Source organism: Brienomyrus brachyistius, chromosome 4, assembly GCF_023856365.1.
Source record: "Brienomyrus brachyistius isolate T26 chromosome 4, BBRACH_0.4, whole genome shotgun sequence".
Taxonomy (NCBI): Eukaryota; Metazoa; Chordata; class Actinopteri; order Osteoglossiformes; family Mormyridae; genus Brienomyrus; species Brienomyrus brachyistius.
The window spans coordinates 20,730,227-20,745,465 of record NC_064536.1 but is presented as its reverse complement, the minus strand read 5'-3'; the positions used below and the strand labels follow the sequence as shown (position 1 = coordinate 20,745,465).

Here is a 15,239-nt window from a genome sequence, read left to right as displayed (position 1 = left end):
TCTTTTAATAAGAGTCTGATACAGCGCGGTGAGGGTCTGTAAAGACCAGGTGAGAGACTGTTATAGTGGGTGAGGGTCTGTAAAAACCAGGTAAGAGACTGTTATAGTGGGTGAGGGTCTGTTATAACTGGTGAGAGGCTGTTATGGCAGGTGAGGGTCTGGGATAATGGGTGAGGTTCCGTTATACCAGCTGAGAGGCTGTTATAGTGGGTGAGGGTCTGTTATAGCGGGTAAAGGTCTGTTATAGAGAGTGAGGGTCTGTTATACAAGGCGAGAATCTGTTATAGTGGGTGAGGGTCTGTTATAGCAGGTGAAGGTCTGTTATAGCGAGTGAGGGTCTGTTATACAAGGCGAGAATCTGTTATAGTGGGTGAGGGTCTGTTATACCAGGTGAGAGTCTGTTATAGTGGGTAAGGGTCTGTTATAGCGGGTGATGGTCTGTTGTACAAGGTGAGAGTCTGTTATAGTGGGTGAGGGTCTGTTATACCAGGTGAGAGTCTGTTATAGTGGATAAGGGTCTGTTATAGCGGGTGAGGGTCTGTTATAACGAGAGAGGGTCTTTTATAGCAGATGAGGGTCTGTTATACCAGGTGAGAGGCTGTTATGGCAGGTAAGGGTCTGGGATAGTGGGTGAGGTTTTGCTATACCAGCTGAGAGGCTGTTATAGTGGTTGAGGGTCTGTTATACCAGGTAAGAGTTTGTTATAGTGGGTGAGGGTCTGTTATATCAGGTGAGAGTCTGTTATAGCAGGTCAGGGTCTACTATAGCAGTTGAGAGTCTATTATAGTAGGAGAGTGTTTGATATAATGGGTCCAAGTCTGTAATAGCGGATGAGTGTCTGTTACAGCAAGTGAGGGTCTGTTATAACAGTTCAGGGTCTGTTTTAACAGGTGAGGGTCAGTTATTGCAGGCAACAGGCTGTTATGAGGTTCTGCTATTGTGTGTCAGGGTCTGTTATAACAGGTCAGGATCTATTACAGCAGGGGCGAGTCTATTATAACAGGTCCTAGTTTGCTGCTAATTCCACTCCATAAAGTAATATGCATGTGTTTATTTTTTCAGTGTGACTGAAAGGAAGGCATCTCAGAATGTAAACAAGGTTGTATAGAAATAATAAATCTAATGATGCTCTTGAGATGCAGGTCAGCATTCGGCTGATGAAAATCTCCCAGCTGTCCATGTTTGTGTCGTGCAAAGGGTATTTTTAGATTGTAAAATACAATCTAAAAGGGGGTTTTGGGGGGCTTACAGCTGGAGCCACAGTCACATGGCGCTCTGATTATCGGGCTGTTGACTGCCCTCTCCTTCTTCTCCTCGAAGATTTTCTCTGTGATGCTCTTAAAGAAACAACCAACTGCACCCCCCCCCCCCAGCCATCCATCCACCACTCCACTCCTGACCCCCTCTTCAGTGTCGTGAGTTTTTTTTTTCACGGTGGGGATCAGTGCCTCATTACATCCTGTTATCCTGCTGGATCAAAGCTGAGGCAGCTGATTAATTCATTACATCTCAGGGTTATTGTGCTCTCTCCCGACCCCCCCTCCGTGCATTTTATGTGACAAAATAAAAGCATACACAGGCCCCTTTTCTTCGCCCCGCGCTCACTAATGCTCACGTGCTTCGGTTTGCCCTGATGCCTATTGTTAGACAGACATCCTCCCTGCTGAACTCTGCTCCATCACCGCCCCCAGCAGCTACCCCCCCCCCTGCCATGAATTTGACAGGGTGGGCTATATTTGAAGGGAGGAGTGTGAAACTCCACAGTCTGGTCGCTATGGTCACCATGCCCTGTTCTGTCGAGAAGTGGTGCTGGTGTCCGACATCTCATGTCCCGCCAGCTCAGAATTCCTGGCAGGACTGTGTAAAATCCTGAGCTGCGAGTAATGTGCAGGGAGCCGGCGAACGGTGGCCCCGCCCCCGTAAAGCCCCGCCCCCCTTATTCATCCTATCAGATGTCATCGACTCGCAATGGACTTTGTGTGAAACACTTTAAAAACAAACATGGAAGGGTAAACTCTAAATGTTTTTGGAAAATGCTATATAAATAAAATATATTGATGATGATGATGATGATAAAGCCACGTGTCTGTAATTTTACAGCTCGAAGTTTCTAAGTAATCAGTTTAAACCAGTTTAAACGCCAGTGCTGTGTCTCCCTACTGGGACCAGTACAGCTGTACCCCCCACAGATGATCCTCACGGCCTGGCTTTTTGTTCCACTCTCCCCGGGGGGCAGAAGTACTCAGCGGCCTCTCTGACCAGCATTACAACAGAGGTGCTGAAGGTGCTCAACAGCACGGAGGAGCTGATTGAGGAAGCGGCTGGTGAAGGCCCCACCCCCAGTCCTGCCCCCACCACCCCAGGCACCCAATGGCTAGGCGAGCACCTCACCAAACTGGAGGAGAACGTAAGTCACTAACCACCCCCCACATCCCTGGAGGTGTGTTGCCTAGGTAATGCTAGCTAATTGGATGCTTACTGCAGTGTCCTACGTCATTTTTTTTTTTTGAGCATCCCTCCTGATTTGACTCCACGGCTTTTCTGTGGTCAAGTACCTCAAGTAGAAAAGTCATTGTTAAAAATATTTTTTTCGCTTGTAAAAGAGGACGATGTCCCCCGAGCATGTCTGATCATTCACCGTATAATGGGGAGACGGTCACTATGACAACACGGCGGTCACCGTAACACCTGCAATGCATCCCACACCCTGCAGGTGTACCTGGCAGCCGGTACAGTGTACGGGCTCGAGGGAGAACTGGGAAACCTGGAAGACTGCGCCCGTGCCATCCAGACCGTCACCTCTGAGAGGGAGCTGGCCCACCTGGAGGAACGGGTGGCCAGTGCTGCCGCTCAGGTGCAGCAGTCAGAGATGCGGGTGGGTCCGGACCGCTGACGCCCAGCTGTATCCTCACCTTTGACCCTGTGTGTGGTTAGCTACTTACGAGCAGCAGCTAAAGGTTATTCTAACCAAAGTTAGACAGAAAGCATCACTGTTAACCATCATCTATGGTTAGCAAACCACATGCTAAGCTAAGCCAGCTGATTATGCTGAAAGGTGCTATAGAGAAAGTATAATATTTAGCCACTGCTTGTAGTTAGCCAACTACATGCTAACTGACGCTAACTGATTATGCTAACAAGTGTTGTAGAGAAAACATTATATTTAGCCACGGCTTGTAGATAGCAAGCTACATGATAGAAGTTACTCCAGCTGGGAAATAATTTATTGTCTATATTGTAGTTGAAGCCTTGCCAGATCCTGAAATAACTTTGTTGCTCCATCTCTTCCAGGTAACTGACATTGAGACAAGGATCTCAGCCCTGAAGAACGCCGGCTTGAACGTTGTCCCCTGTGACCGCTTCTCCAGGTTCAAGCCAAAGGTACGGCTTGTGCGACTGCTCCCCCTACTGGCCTCTGTTAGCCCCTAGCTCATTTTATCCTGTTTTCTCTGCAGCCAGAAACCATAAGCTCATCAAGACAATTAAGGAGGAAGCTACCGGCCCCTCCGACAAAAGGTACAGATCATGACTTGTGCAGATGGGTTCCAACCAGTATGGACCATGAAGTTTCAATCAGTACAGACCAGTACAGACTAGTACAAACCATGGATAACTGTGAGCCTGGTGCCTATCCCAGGGGACACACACTTACGCACTAAGGGGAATTTAAAGACATAGACTAACCTAGCTATGTCTTTGAACTACAGGAACAAACTAGAGTTTGTGGAAGAAGTTTGTGTGAGGCAGGATTCAAACCTCTAATCATGGAGGTGGCAGGCTAACACCAAAGCAACTGTGCCACCCTGTACCATTTGGATGGGGAACATCGAGGGATAAAATGGCCAACCATAATAATAGAATAAAACTCAGGGTAAGAATTTAGTTGGCCGTTATAAGCACACACTATGTACAGTTGACTCGGGCTCAGTAGGCAGGTCAGATGCTGTGTCCGAATACAGGGGCTACATCCTTTGAAGGACGTGGTCTACGAAGGTGTAGACAGTAATTTTGAACACATCTTGCATTTATTAACTTCTTGAATAAAAAAATAATAGATTATATAAAATGTTCAATAAAAGGATACAAGTTCCAATACTACATGAATTGATGATGCCATTACAACCTGTGCATGGACTTGAACCTGTGATAGCAATGCAATATCATGGCAAGTACCTTAACTGTGTAGCTCATTCTTCAATGAGTTTGTCTATTCGCACCAGTTCCTCAATTTCAATCCTTTTGAATACAATCAATTTGCCAATATTGTACTACAACAAATCAACAGCAAATCAATAAAATTATTATAAATTATTGAAAGCTACTCCAATGTGTAACCACACAATGTCTCTATTTAGGCCTATGTGTATATCAATAAGAATGTAAACTTACCTTGATGTGACACAACAAGTCATCTGCCCTTCCAAGTGCCGAGAACTGAGATGCAAAGTATCTGGATCGCACACAGCCATCCTCCCAGTATCGAACACGGATATCAAGCTGCTTTTTCTCTGATGACTGATTGAGGCTCTCATCAAACATCATCACGAATGGTCCAGCCTTGCTGATGCTATCAACAAGCTGCTTTCTGAAGAACAGAGATAACCCAAATCTGATGACGTACCCGGTTTTATCTTTACCACACGTGAATGACTTAGCCATGTCAGAGTCGGGAAACGATGCTTTAAACAGCTCTCCAGTTTCTTCATTAGAGTTCGGAGATGGTGTTTGTCTAAACACCACCGAACCTCGGCATGCAGCATTGCCGCAGTGCCCATAGTCACCTGGAGATCTGCTGTAACATTGGTTTGGATGGTGGCACTGGTTTCCAGTGGTGTAACAGTGGCATCAGCACAAAAAGTAGAGATTGATAACTGCTCTCCGTGTCCACGCATTTCAGGTTTATGGCTAGTGCGCTGCGTATGTTACTGAAGAACGTTAAACCCCATCCAAGTGATACTTTTTTTTTTTTTATAAACCGAACAGTAAGTCTGCCATTTATTCCCTACTACAGGCCTGAGCCAGTTTTTAAACACCGGGACCTCTACCCAGTTGTCTGAGAATTTGCATTCACCCATGTCGACGATATGTTTGGTGGTCTGAGTGTTTGAGGAGTTTCACAAGCCAGCCAGCATCCACTGGATATGACGTCAGCATCATAGACATCAACTAACTCGAATTAATGAGCCTAATCCCACTTACTCGAACTTTAGCAGATAAACTTTTAAACACAAATGGATAACTCGTGTTTTGAAAAAAATCTAAAATTTAATAACTCATAAATTTAATACCTTAATTTTTGCTAATTCGATTTACTACCTTTTAATACTTTTTAAAACCCCGCAAACAGCCTGTTTGATATTCTACAAAAGAAGGATGCATTTCTATACCGCATTTGAAGGAGCCTTCCATTTGGGACAGTCTTGTCACATCACTGTGATGCATTCAGTCTTCAAATGCAGCTTTATGGCACTTTTCCACTGGGGTACAGGAACTGACCTATACCGCAAAGAGAGACCCGTTACAGCACGCTTCCAGCTTGCTTCAATTTTACACTGCAGAAGGGTCGACTTGGTATAGGCATGGCCAGGGTGGACAGTAACAGTAACAGAAAACCGAAGAGACTCTTGTTTACTGTTCACATGGTGTACATCATGATTTCTTATGTGCTAATTTCCACTAGCAAGTCTGTAGAACTTCTTAAAGTAGGTTGAAAATTCACAAGTTCCAGTTTATCTGGAATGCACATTGCGATGTATGATACTGGTAATAATATATAACATATGGAATGTGTCCCGTTCCCCCTTCACATAATCTGTGCATATAGACGTGGATCACCCAGCACGCTTTCGGCCTTCTTAGTAAATGGGTCGGTTCCTGATGGCAGTGGAAAAGCGCCGTTAGAATGATGCAGCCCTTGGATATGGACATAGCCAGTGAGTTTTTTTGGCTAGGATCTCCTCAATGGGTTTACTCTCTGGAATCGCCTGTCCGACAGGTCCTGCAGGTACACTCTGACCACCATCTGACCTGTCCCATTAGCGCCATAGTCAAAAAAAAAAAACAAACAATATGCCACATCGATCCCTCCCCATCCCAGTCCTCGCCATGCAAGAGGGCACTCTTTCATCCCATTCCGTGCGGGATCGATCGCCTCTCCAGCTCGGTGCCCAGGAGCGACGCCTGCCGCTCTTCCTTTGAAGGTCGCGTCAGTAGTCACACCTTGCTAGCGGCAGCATGAAAAGCACTCAGGGCTGAATGGGCATGAAAGCCAGGCGAGAGTATTCAATTACCCACGGAGAGGATTAGCCTTCTGTATTTGGGGGGTGGCATTCAGCAAAGGCCGGCCCGCTAATTAATACGTGTCTCCCCCACTCAGATGAATAACTTCAGCAGGTAAATGACTCATTTATTTTGTTTAGATATATCTTCAAAGATTAGTCAGCCAGACCAGCTCGGACGTCAGCCATTTAGCACCTCTCGATGATGACTGTGAGCATTTATGTCAGATGTGCTTCAAATGTGGTCACAAGACACCTGGCAAAACTTTTATTTTTAATCCTTAATATCATTTATTTCTGCCCCCAGCTCTTAGTAGGTGAGAGTGTGTGAGCATTGTCACTCTCTTCTCATTACCTGGGTTACACTCTCTGCCTTTACCTGTTTCATCATGTCTGTACCAAAATGTGTGTTCCAAAATTTGTTTACCTGTATTTCACCAAGGTTGTATCTGTTCCACCATTTCTTTACCTGTGTTCCACCATTTCGTTACCTGTATTTCACCATGTTCCTATCTGTCCCACCACTTCTTTACCTGTGTTTTACCAGGTCTGTACATGTGTTTCACTTTATCTTTACTTGTGTTTCACCATATTTGTATCTGTTCTACCATTTCTTTACCTGTGATTTTCCGTGTCTGTACCTGTGTTTTTCCATGTCTGTACCTTTGTTCCAAAATTTCATTGCCTGTGTTTCACCTGTGTGTACCTGTATTCCACCATTTCTTTATCTATGTTTCACCATGTTCGTACCTATATTTCTTTACCTGTATTTCATCATGTCTGTACCTGTGTTCCACCTTTCAGATCAAAGCGGTTTCCCGGAGTTACGCTCCCGAGCTCCGTGGCTTTAGTGACGCCAGCTCCACCATCAGGGGAGTTCTTCATCCCAGTGCCTTGACAGAGCATGTGTCCAAGTGCTGCTCCACCAACACTCCTCGGACGGACCTCCTGTACGGGAAGAGCTGTGCGTTCTCAAACGTGTATTCCAAATCTACAGGAAAATATATTTTTTTACAGGCCGAGATGAGCTGCACAAAAATGAAAAAATACTTCATTGCACACCCATACTAACTCTCTGGCAATGAACTTCCTTACAGCAGGAATTTAGAATATGACATAAGGTGACGAAAATACATCGAACTACCCAGAAATACGTTGAAAATTGTAGCTCCAATTTTACTCGCCTGCTTGATCGGTATATGTTGTGTAATGTATTAACAAATCTAATGCACGTGAAAGTGGCATAACATAATATATTTTGAAGTTTGGAAAGTGTTGAAAAGAAGTGTTTTTTTTCTGGGTTTTGTGTTTTGTTTCAAAAATACTCCCAGAAAGACTCGGGAGAGCTGTTCCTTGAATTCCACTGAGGTAGCTTGTTAGAAAACACCATTCTCGTCTCATTATTTTCCCTAAAGCAAGATTGTATCCGTAATGTAAGGATTTTGGTCTTTCCCAGAAAGTAAAAATCCACACCAAGATTTTGTTTCAACCAACCAATTGAGTATGAAGAGTCACAGTAACAGTATTCAACTGGTTGGTTGACACAGAACCTTGGTTTGGATTTTTACTTTTTGGACCTTAACTATCCACCTCTGGTCTTTCCTAATTGTAAGTGTTCCATTCATTCCAGACTCCGTTACACAGTTTACCTGCTGCAGGCGTGCTCGTCCTCCTCAGGCCACACCCACTTCCAGGTGCTTTCGCTCGATAATCATTCGCAGCTGCAACAACCAGGTGACTTAACCTCCCTGTCTGCTGCTGCCTTTTCGCTTACTCGTTAATTGGCCGTCTTTTACGCGGTCTTGGCAATTTCAGTTATTGATTTTTTTCCTCCTTCCGGTATTTATAGTATTTTATGTTCAGTCTCTCCGTTTCGTTTGTGTTCGCTGTGGTTCACAAAACTGATTTCCCGAATTAGACCGAGCGTCTCTGTTTTGGTTTGCTTGGCGCGGTTTTCGTTCTCCTTCTCGCCTCTCGAATCCTGCCTAGGTGTGTTGTCTGCTTACCTCAGCACCTCCGGTACATTAATATTTTCTTAGTCTGTCATAGTTGTGACACTATGCCGACGTGTCCAATTTAAATAACTCACAGAAAGGTATTTGCGCGGTCTATAGGTGTGTGGTCCAAAAGCCATTCTGAAACTTTCAGAGTGCGGTTTATTTTCCTACAACAGCTGTAGTAAAAAAATCTTTCTTTCAGATAGATATTTTCTACCCAGCTTTGGATTTTTTGGTATCTTTTTTTCCCTTGCCCTTTTCTATTAAATAGGTTTTTGTCATCGTATGATTCGCTTGCTGAACGCCTGTATTTTCGCACGTGCGAGATGCCTCACGACCTCATTAAAGAGCAGTGCATTGTGGGAACTCGCTTGCCGCTTGCTGGAGTGCTTTAATGGAGTGCTGCTCCGATTAGCTAGACCTCCATACTGTTGGTCACCAGGTATTAATTCTGCGGCCCTCAGCTTCAGCCAGATTTGTAGTAGCTCCTCTGGTCAGAGGCATTGGCGTTATTTCCATGAATGTGGGGCATCTCCTACTGTACCTGTCAAACGTGGCATCCTTTTACCTCAATCTTAATCACCCACATGATCAGGAACTTCTAAGATCCACGGGTGTATTATAATGAATATATGATGTATCTGTACATGTACAGTACTGTGGGAAAGCCTAGAGTAGAGAGAAATGCTTAAATGATCTTCACATTTGGTGTAGAACTATGATTTTTGTCAGTGTGTTAGCTTAGCCATTTCATAACTGGGAGGGGGGGGGGGGGTTAAGATGCATAAAATCTGAAACACTATTGGATTGGTGCTTTCATGGGACCCAAAATCTTTAGCAGTGTCCTTGTTTGTGTAATCTCATCTCGGTATTTGCTGTAACCTTCCAGTACACCCATGTGATTGTTTGGCTAGCATACCATTTTTAATCGATGGCTGATGAATATCTGGTTAAGGTATTCAAGTTAATGAATTAAGTGAACTGGTGGTGAAATGTGTCCGATACGTGGAATGGCTGGGGTGCCCCTGAGGAGAGGTTTGGGAACTGAAGTGTTGTTCATCTAGGAAGGTATATAAGTAACTTATAGAACATTTTTTTTTTTTAGTTTTTATTGGGCTGCTACTGTTGTTTTTCCTCTTGTGTGTTAAATTGTGCTCGTTTTGAGCAAATATGCATTTACTACCCAGATAAATAGCATTCTAAACGTTTTCTCTGTAAGACTTTTGCACCGTGCTGTGTATAGGCTACATCGCATGTGTGTAATATAGGTACTGTACGGATTGCAGTGACAGTCGTGACCTGTCGATGTTTTTTTTTCCTCCCACACCATCCGGTAAAGCTCTGTCCATCTTGTGGAAAACGGAGGACGGGCGCTCTTGATGTTATTTTCAAAGTTGCAAAAAGGTGACGCTTAGAGGAGTACATGTTCCAACAGAGGACGAACCGAGCTCATATCAACTTCCACCTTTAGTCGCGTTATGCACGTTATAGTGACACTTGTCTCATTCATTGCAACCCAATTCATCTTTCTATATATTTTGCATCATATATAGTCACGTTTTTTTCCTTTCAGGCTAGAATTCGTCTTTCTTTGCCCAGTGTAGTTAAACCAGTAGGCGTTTTCTAGTAACGGTCACTCAGTCCTGATGGGTTACACCACTTTTTAAGTAATGTATTTTTGTACTGTTTGGGATGATCGTTGGGATACTCGAGATTAGAGAACTGACTCGTGTAAGCATTTTATGATTTCTTCGACAGTGGAGATTGTTATTCAGTGGATTTCTCAGCCTGCTAGTTGTTTTAAAGCACATACTGTTAGGCCGGTTATTATTATTAGCACTATTTTTTTTTTTTTAACTGGTATGTTAAAGCAAGAAGCTATAGTCAAACATTGTGATTTCATTTTACTCATACATACCAATAAGCTGATCTGGATGATACTATTTTTAGTTTCTTTCCCCGAAAAAAAAGCTGTTATTAGCTACAAGTTCTCCAAGTCCTCTGATCTTTTCTATCAAACCAGCTGTTACATTATGAATGTGCTTTAAACAGGTTCCCGGTGTGGGTAGCCTATGGACTATACTTGACCTTCTTTATTGGTTACTGGCCTCAAGCTACCCCATACTTTTTCCATTTCTTAAACGTATCCTCGCGTTTCTCGTCGCTGTTCATATCAAGCGGATCATATCGACTGGGGCGTTTTATGTGAAGCATGTTCGAAATAACGTACAAAATCATACGCAAAGCACAGCCAACCGGTTGACTATACTTTGATTGTCCTGTATTTTTCTATTTAAAATAATAAAACTGTAAATGAGCTTGGAGTAGGTGATTGGGAAATTGTACACATATTAAATCATGACGTCGTCCTTGCGTGCCGTATGTGAAAAGTTGCTGTTGTTGAAACGGAATGATCGCGGTGAAACGTGCAACGCACACCGCTTTTTTCGGTCTGTATCCGTATGCTCAGCCGTCTGAACAGGTAATGTACGAGAAGAATACGAAAAAAAAGCCAAATAGCAAAAAATGAATAAAGTGGTGTTTGACATTGTCCTCAAACTGTGCCAAATTGTTCTGATCGAAAAGTGTTATTGTAAATTAATAAAAACGTTACATACCGTACAGTGGCTGAATCTGATTTTTATTAATAGTAACTGAAACATTTACGACGGGGAAGAGCAAGAATCCACCACACTGATAAGCTCAAAAATATGAATTTTAATAATCACATACACTGTAGTCAGGACATAGTACAAAGAAAAGTCGGATTCGTATTATTAGTAGACCATCCCTTTATGCTGTTAATACATCTGAAATCAGGTGAAACAAATACTTTATAAATAATCTGATGAATGGGCTAGGAAACGAATAATGTTCCAGTTAAAAGTAAATTGGCCCAGTGATATCCGTCTATTCTGGCGATAGGTTGAAATAAAATTTCGGTGCCTTTTGTCACTCTAAGCAAACCAGCGCCAGGCAGCACCCTGGACAAAAGCTGCTAAAAACGGACTGGGATTCATTTATGCGACCAACGCAGCGATCGTCGGGGATAAGATGCCATAGATCTGATTTTCATCGTAATCTCCGCTTCCGAGCCTTCATCACCAAACGGTCAGAACATTTAATTAACTCACAATTAACTAACTGTTCGTCATTTTAGTATCCTGTAGTTAAGTACAGCATTTCATTATTTACTCAGATATGATCGAATGACAGTGAAATTAAATATCAATTGTCAACTGTCAAAATTGTGCAAAGAATTTACCTTTATTATTGTATATGGAAATACTCGTATGTTACACCCAGTTCAGATTTGCATTTTTAAAATTTAAAACACTTAGTGCGAGTATTTGTCGCATGAGGAATCATCCATGGGGCTATGCGACTGAAATGGGGGATGATCCGCGTGGCAGCTGGCGGCCCGTCGTCATGGCAACCAGTGGGCGTCCTCGCCGATCAGCGCGTTGGGGAGCTTCTGCAGATCTTTGGCCCTCAAACCGCCGAGAAGCAGCGCCAGGCTGTTCACCAGGGGTCTCAAGCCCCCGCTGGCGCTCTGCCTCTTCCCAAATCTCCCGATGGGTCTCACGCCTCGGCCGACGTACCAGAAGGGGTCGATCTCTGGACCTTTTCAATTATTGAATAACAATACTACTACTAATAATAATAATACATATAAAGTAGCCCCATCGTCGCACGTTGTGAATTTCTACTGAAATCTACTCAGATAGCCTATGTTGGATGGAGGACATGAACCGTAAGATGTTCTATTAACAGACCACGGTGCATGTTGAGACAGAGAGAAACGTCATCGGCGTGTCAGTGAAGAGTAGCGCGTACTTGCAAAAAGCCTCTTTAAAAAAAAAAAAAAAAAAACTTTTGTACATAATATATAGAATTGCCTGATAGCGTAACAGAGGTCCTTATTGGAATTCCACATACGAAAGTTTTTCTCGTTATGTGATTTCAACAACGTCACGATTAAAATCGTTACTAACGCATTTCTTATTAGCAAGCTTCTGCTTTACCTATTTACCAAAACACCAGAAGTGAACTTTCCCTGGGACCGTAAATTATAGGGTTGGGTCAGCATGAGACAGAATGAAATATGGCTTTTAAATAAATCCAGCATATTGCGTCGGAATATATACTTTAAATGTTGTTAATAGCAAAATATAGGGCTACTGAAAATATAGTTGTCGTTTTAAAACACACAAAAGACACGATTTTCTGCCTTCGCGCATCTGATTTCAGAGCGGATCTAGAACATTTGGCTACGCTATAAGTAAATGTTAGTTTTGTTGGCATCACAGCTTTATTGTAAAGAACAGGCCGTTTGACCCAACTAAAATCCTATTTAAAATTTCAACATTTTTTTAATCTCACCTTCGGATATTATTAGTATGGGCCATTTTGAGTGTGAAATGGTCCCTATGGTCACCGTGGGGGGAAAATAAAACATGATTGGCGCCGTTTTCTTTCATAACACGGGGGCCGAACTTACTTCTGTTGTCCACGCTGTGGCCGATGTGGAGGTCGTGCTTGAGCGTCGTGCTGTGTGCGGAGACCATGCTGGCGGACAGGAGGAGCAGTGCCGTGTAAACGACCGTCACCCTCAGGCGGGTGCACTTGGACAGGCACTGCTGCGCGGGACACGCAGCCTCGGCTGCCAGCATCGTCCGGAAGAGCAAGGTCACTGTAAGATTTACCGGCATATCATATCGCATGCTAGGATTTGATTGCACTAACCTAGATCTATTCGTCTCTAATACAAATGCATTTACAGGGGTGCATTTCAGAATCACTTTTTAATTCTTACCAACAGACACCATAGCGTGTTTGAGGAAATCCAAGGGCGTAGGACCTAATCACCCCCCCCCAAACACAAACGGTTCTCCCACAATATTGGTAGGGACAGATCCTACCGTCCGTGCCGAAATCTGCTACAATGGGGAAATCATTTTTTCAAAACGTTTTAATACACGCTGCCAGTAACGTAAGAGATTCATTTACTATATAAAGATGTGTTATACTACCGTAGCACATACTCAGCACCAAAATGACAACTCGCGCAAATGTGTATATAAGCCAATTTAAAGCACATCGGCTACCCAGCGAGAGCTGGAATGCTTTTATAAACGAATACAATTTGTATTCCGTTTCATTGCACTCCACACATTCATAAGCACATACGTAAATTGTGAAACTCCTCAAATCCCAATTCCCATTCTATTTTCTTCTAAAAAACGGAAAAGAGACATAAATCACTCTTGAAGTGCTTTTAATATTCACCGGCCAATTTCTAACAGCCAGATATTATAATTAGCCTACGTTTAATGGATATTTTATTTGTCATTAGATTAAACTACATTAGCCTAATTGTCCCGAAAAGGCACAGGTATTTAATTAAAACCCTGCCATTAAACTTACCTTCTAGCACAAGTTGTACTGAGCCCAGCGGGCGTCGTTACGAGGTCTGTTCCGTCCAATGAGAAGTTGTCATCATGGCCAACTTATATAGCCCCACGAATCCGTTTCATTAGATATAAGAGCAACATCTCACCGCCGCACGGTTTGCTAATGATCCCACTCTCCACACACCCCGGCCCCTCCCATAACGGAAAAAGAGAACTTTGAGGGGGTGTTTTCCTATTGCATGGCACGCCGAAGTGCACTAAATCACGGATCGGCGACATGCACGGGGCCCCGCATTGACTGAGTTGGGAGACAGCGGATTTTCCGGGCGTGCAATCGAGGTTAAGGGCAATACACTGGCACTTGGCAGGTGGTATTCAATACCAACACACTGGCATATACGTTTTACTATTAAGACTGGAATGACACTATTATATGCATGGTGTAGGCCTATAGCCCTATAGATATGCGGGATTAAGTGATATCTGTTTATGTTACATTACTTCCGCTCTTGTGGTGACATCCCACTGGCGTTACCCGTAACCATTTAGCGCAAATATATTACCCACCTCTTAATGTTTATTGCTTGACTTTTGTGTTGCATTCATTTGCGCGCCTTTAATATATTATTTATGATTTAGTTAATACATAATATTTAGCAGATAAGTGGCGTGATTATTCAATCTTAAGGAAGCGCCACTTTACTGTGTTCGGTGTACTAGGCCTAATGTCATCTACTCCAGCTATAATGCAATTCAATGCAAACCAACATGTAAATTAGCCTATACACTGATAGAGCATATGTGAACTTTATTTTTCATATTGGCTGCATTTGGAGCGTTTTTTTTCTCCGTTTTCAGTTTTCATCGCTACAATGAATGTTTTGCCGTTATTATAAAGAATGAATTTATGAGTTTTAAAATCATACATCAGTCGTATAGTAGTTGAGCGGCATTGCTCAGAGGCAGGTTTTCATCCGTGTTGCGACAGTTGTTGATTCATTAGCGTGGGATCGTAGAATAAAGACATCACGGTAACATTTGTAATTTGTCTGCTGTATGCTTGTAAAGGGGATGGGGGCGACTCAATCACATCACGCAAGTACCCCACACCGCCCCCGTTCGGGAAGGCGTTTGTCCGCGTTGATCCCGCTAATTAGCCCCGAACATGCGGTCGCATCCACATTTGGGTTTTCACTAAGACCGTAGCGATGCTCGCGAGGCGCATTCATCGCTTTGCGTATTGCGCATGACTAAGACGCAATTAGGAATCCGTGCGCGTGGCTCGGCACTCCAGCTGCTGCACATCCACCGTCTTTCTACCTGCGATTTATCTCTGCGGGATCACTGAGGTGCACAGTAACGTACCAACACTGTCTCTGTCATGTTAGAACAAGACATAAGACACGTAGAAATGGGCTACTTGTGTTCTTGTGGGTGTTTCTGCAACACTTGGAATTAATATCAATCAATAAAATACCTTTGGAGATTCATTATGAGACCCTTGTAGGAGTGATCATGATACAGTAGTAATTGACTGGCTTAGTGTCCTC

The 15,239-nt window shown here is 43.3% G+C and overlaps 2 protein-coding genes and 1 long non-coding RNA gene across 4 annotated transcripts in view; 2 read left to right on the top strand and 1 right to left on the bottom strand.

Annotated features, from left to right (window-relative positions):
* myripb (myosin VIIA and Rab interacting protein b) overlaps positions 1–8,158 on the top strand; it is a 73,901-nt gene extending 65,743 nt beyond the window's left edge. Inside the window, exons 14-18 of one of the 2 annotated variants that reach the window (XM_049009882.1) lie at positions 2,237–2,407; positions 2,714–2,875; positions 3,292–3,381; positions 3,456–3,516; positions 7,083–8,158. In XM_049009882.1, coding sequence (XP_048865839.1) covers positions 2,237–2,407; positions 2,714–2,875; positions 3,292–3,381; positions 3,456–3,516; positions 7,083–7,129 — 531 coding nt within the window. In that variant the 3' untranslated portion in view covers positions 7,130–8,158. Of the gene's footprint in view, positions 1–2,236; positions 2,408–2,713; positions 2,876–3,291; positions 3,382–3,455; positions 3,743–7,082 lie in introns of those variants that run through there. The other variant, XM_049009883.1, reaches the window with a different exon arrangement.
* Positions 9–1,117, top strand: LOC125739665 (uncharacterized). Its single transcript, XR_007397232.1, has 3 exons — positions 9–49; positions 91–210; positions 311–1,117. It is a non-coding gene; the product is annotated as an uncharacterized LOC125739665 (long non-coding RNA).
* Positions 8,159–10,973: 2,815 nt separating the features above from the next.
* Positions 10,974–13,837, bottom strand: prlh2 (prolactin releasing hormone 2). Its single transcript, XM_049009978.1, has 3 exons — positions 13,703–13,837; positions 12,777–12,968; positions 10,974–11,899 (listed from the first exon to the last, which is right to left on the bottom strand). The coding sequence occupies exons 2-3, from the start codon at positions 12,946–12,948 to the stop codon at positions 11,703–11,705; spliced, it is 369 nt and encodes a 122-aa protein (XP_048865935.1). The 5' UTR covers positions 12,949–12,968; positions 13,703–13,837; the 3' UTR covers positions 10,974–11,702.
* Between the last annotated feature and the right edge of the window lie 1,402 nt (positions 13,838–15,239).

Bases quoted from the DNA above. Each gene is read 5' to 3' on its own strand.
- prlh2 (XM_049009978.1), bottom strand. From the start codon at position 12,948: ATGCTGGCAGCCGAGGCTGCGTGTCCCGCGCAGCAGTGCCTGTCCAAG. The intron at 11,900-12,776 runs GTAAGTTCGGCC...ATAATTGAAAAG, and splicing joins CCACAGCGTGGACAACAGAA to GTCCAGAGATCGACCCCTTC.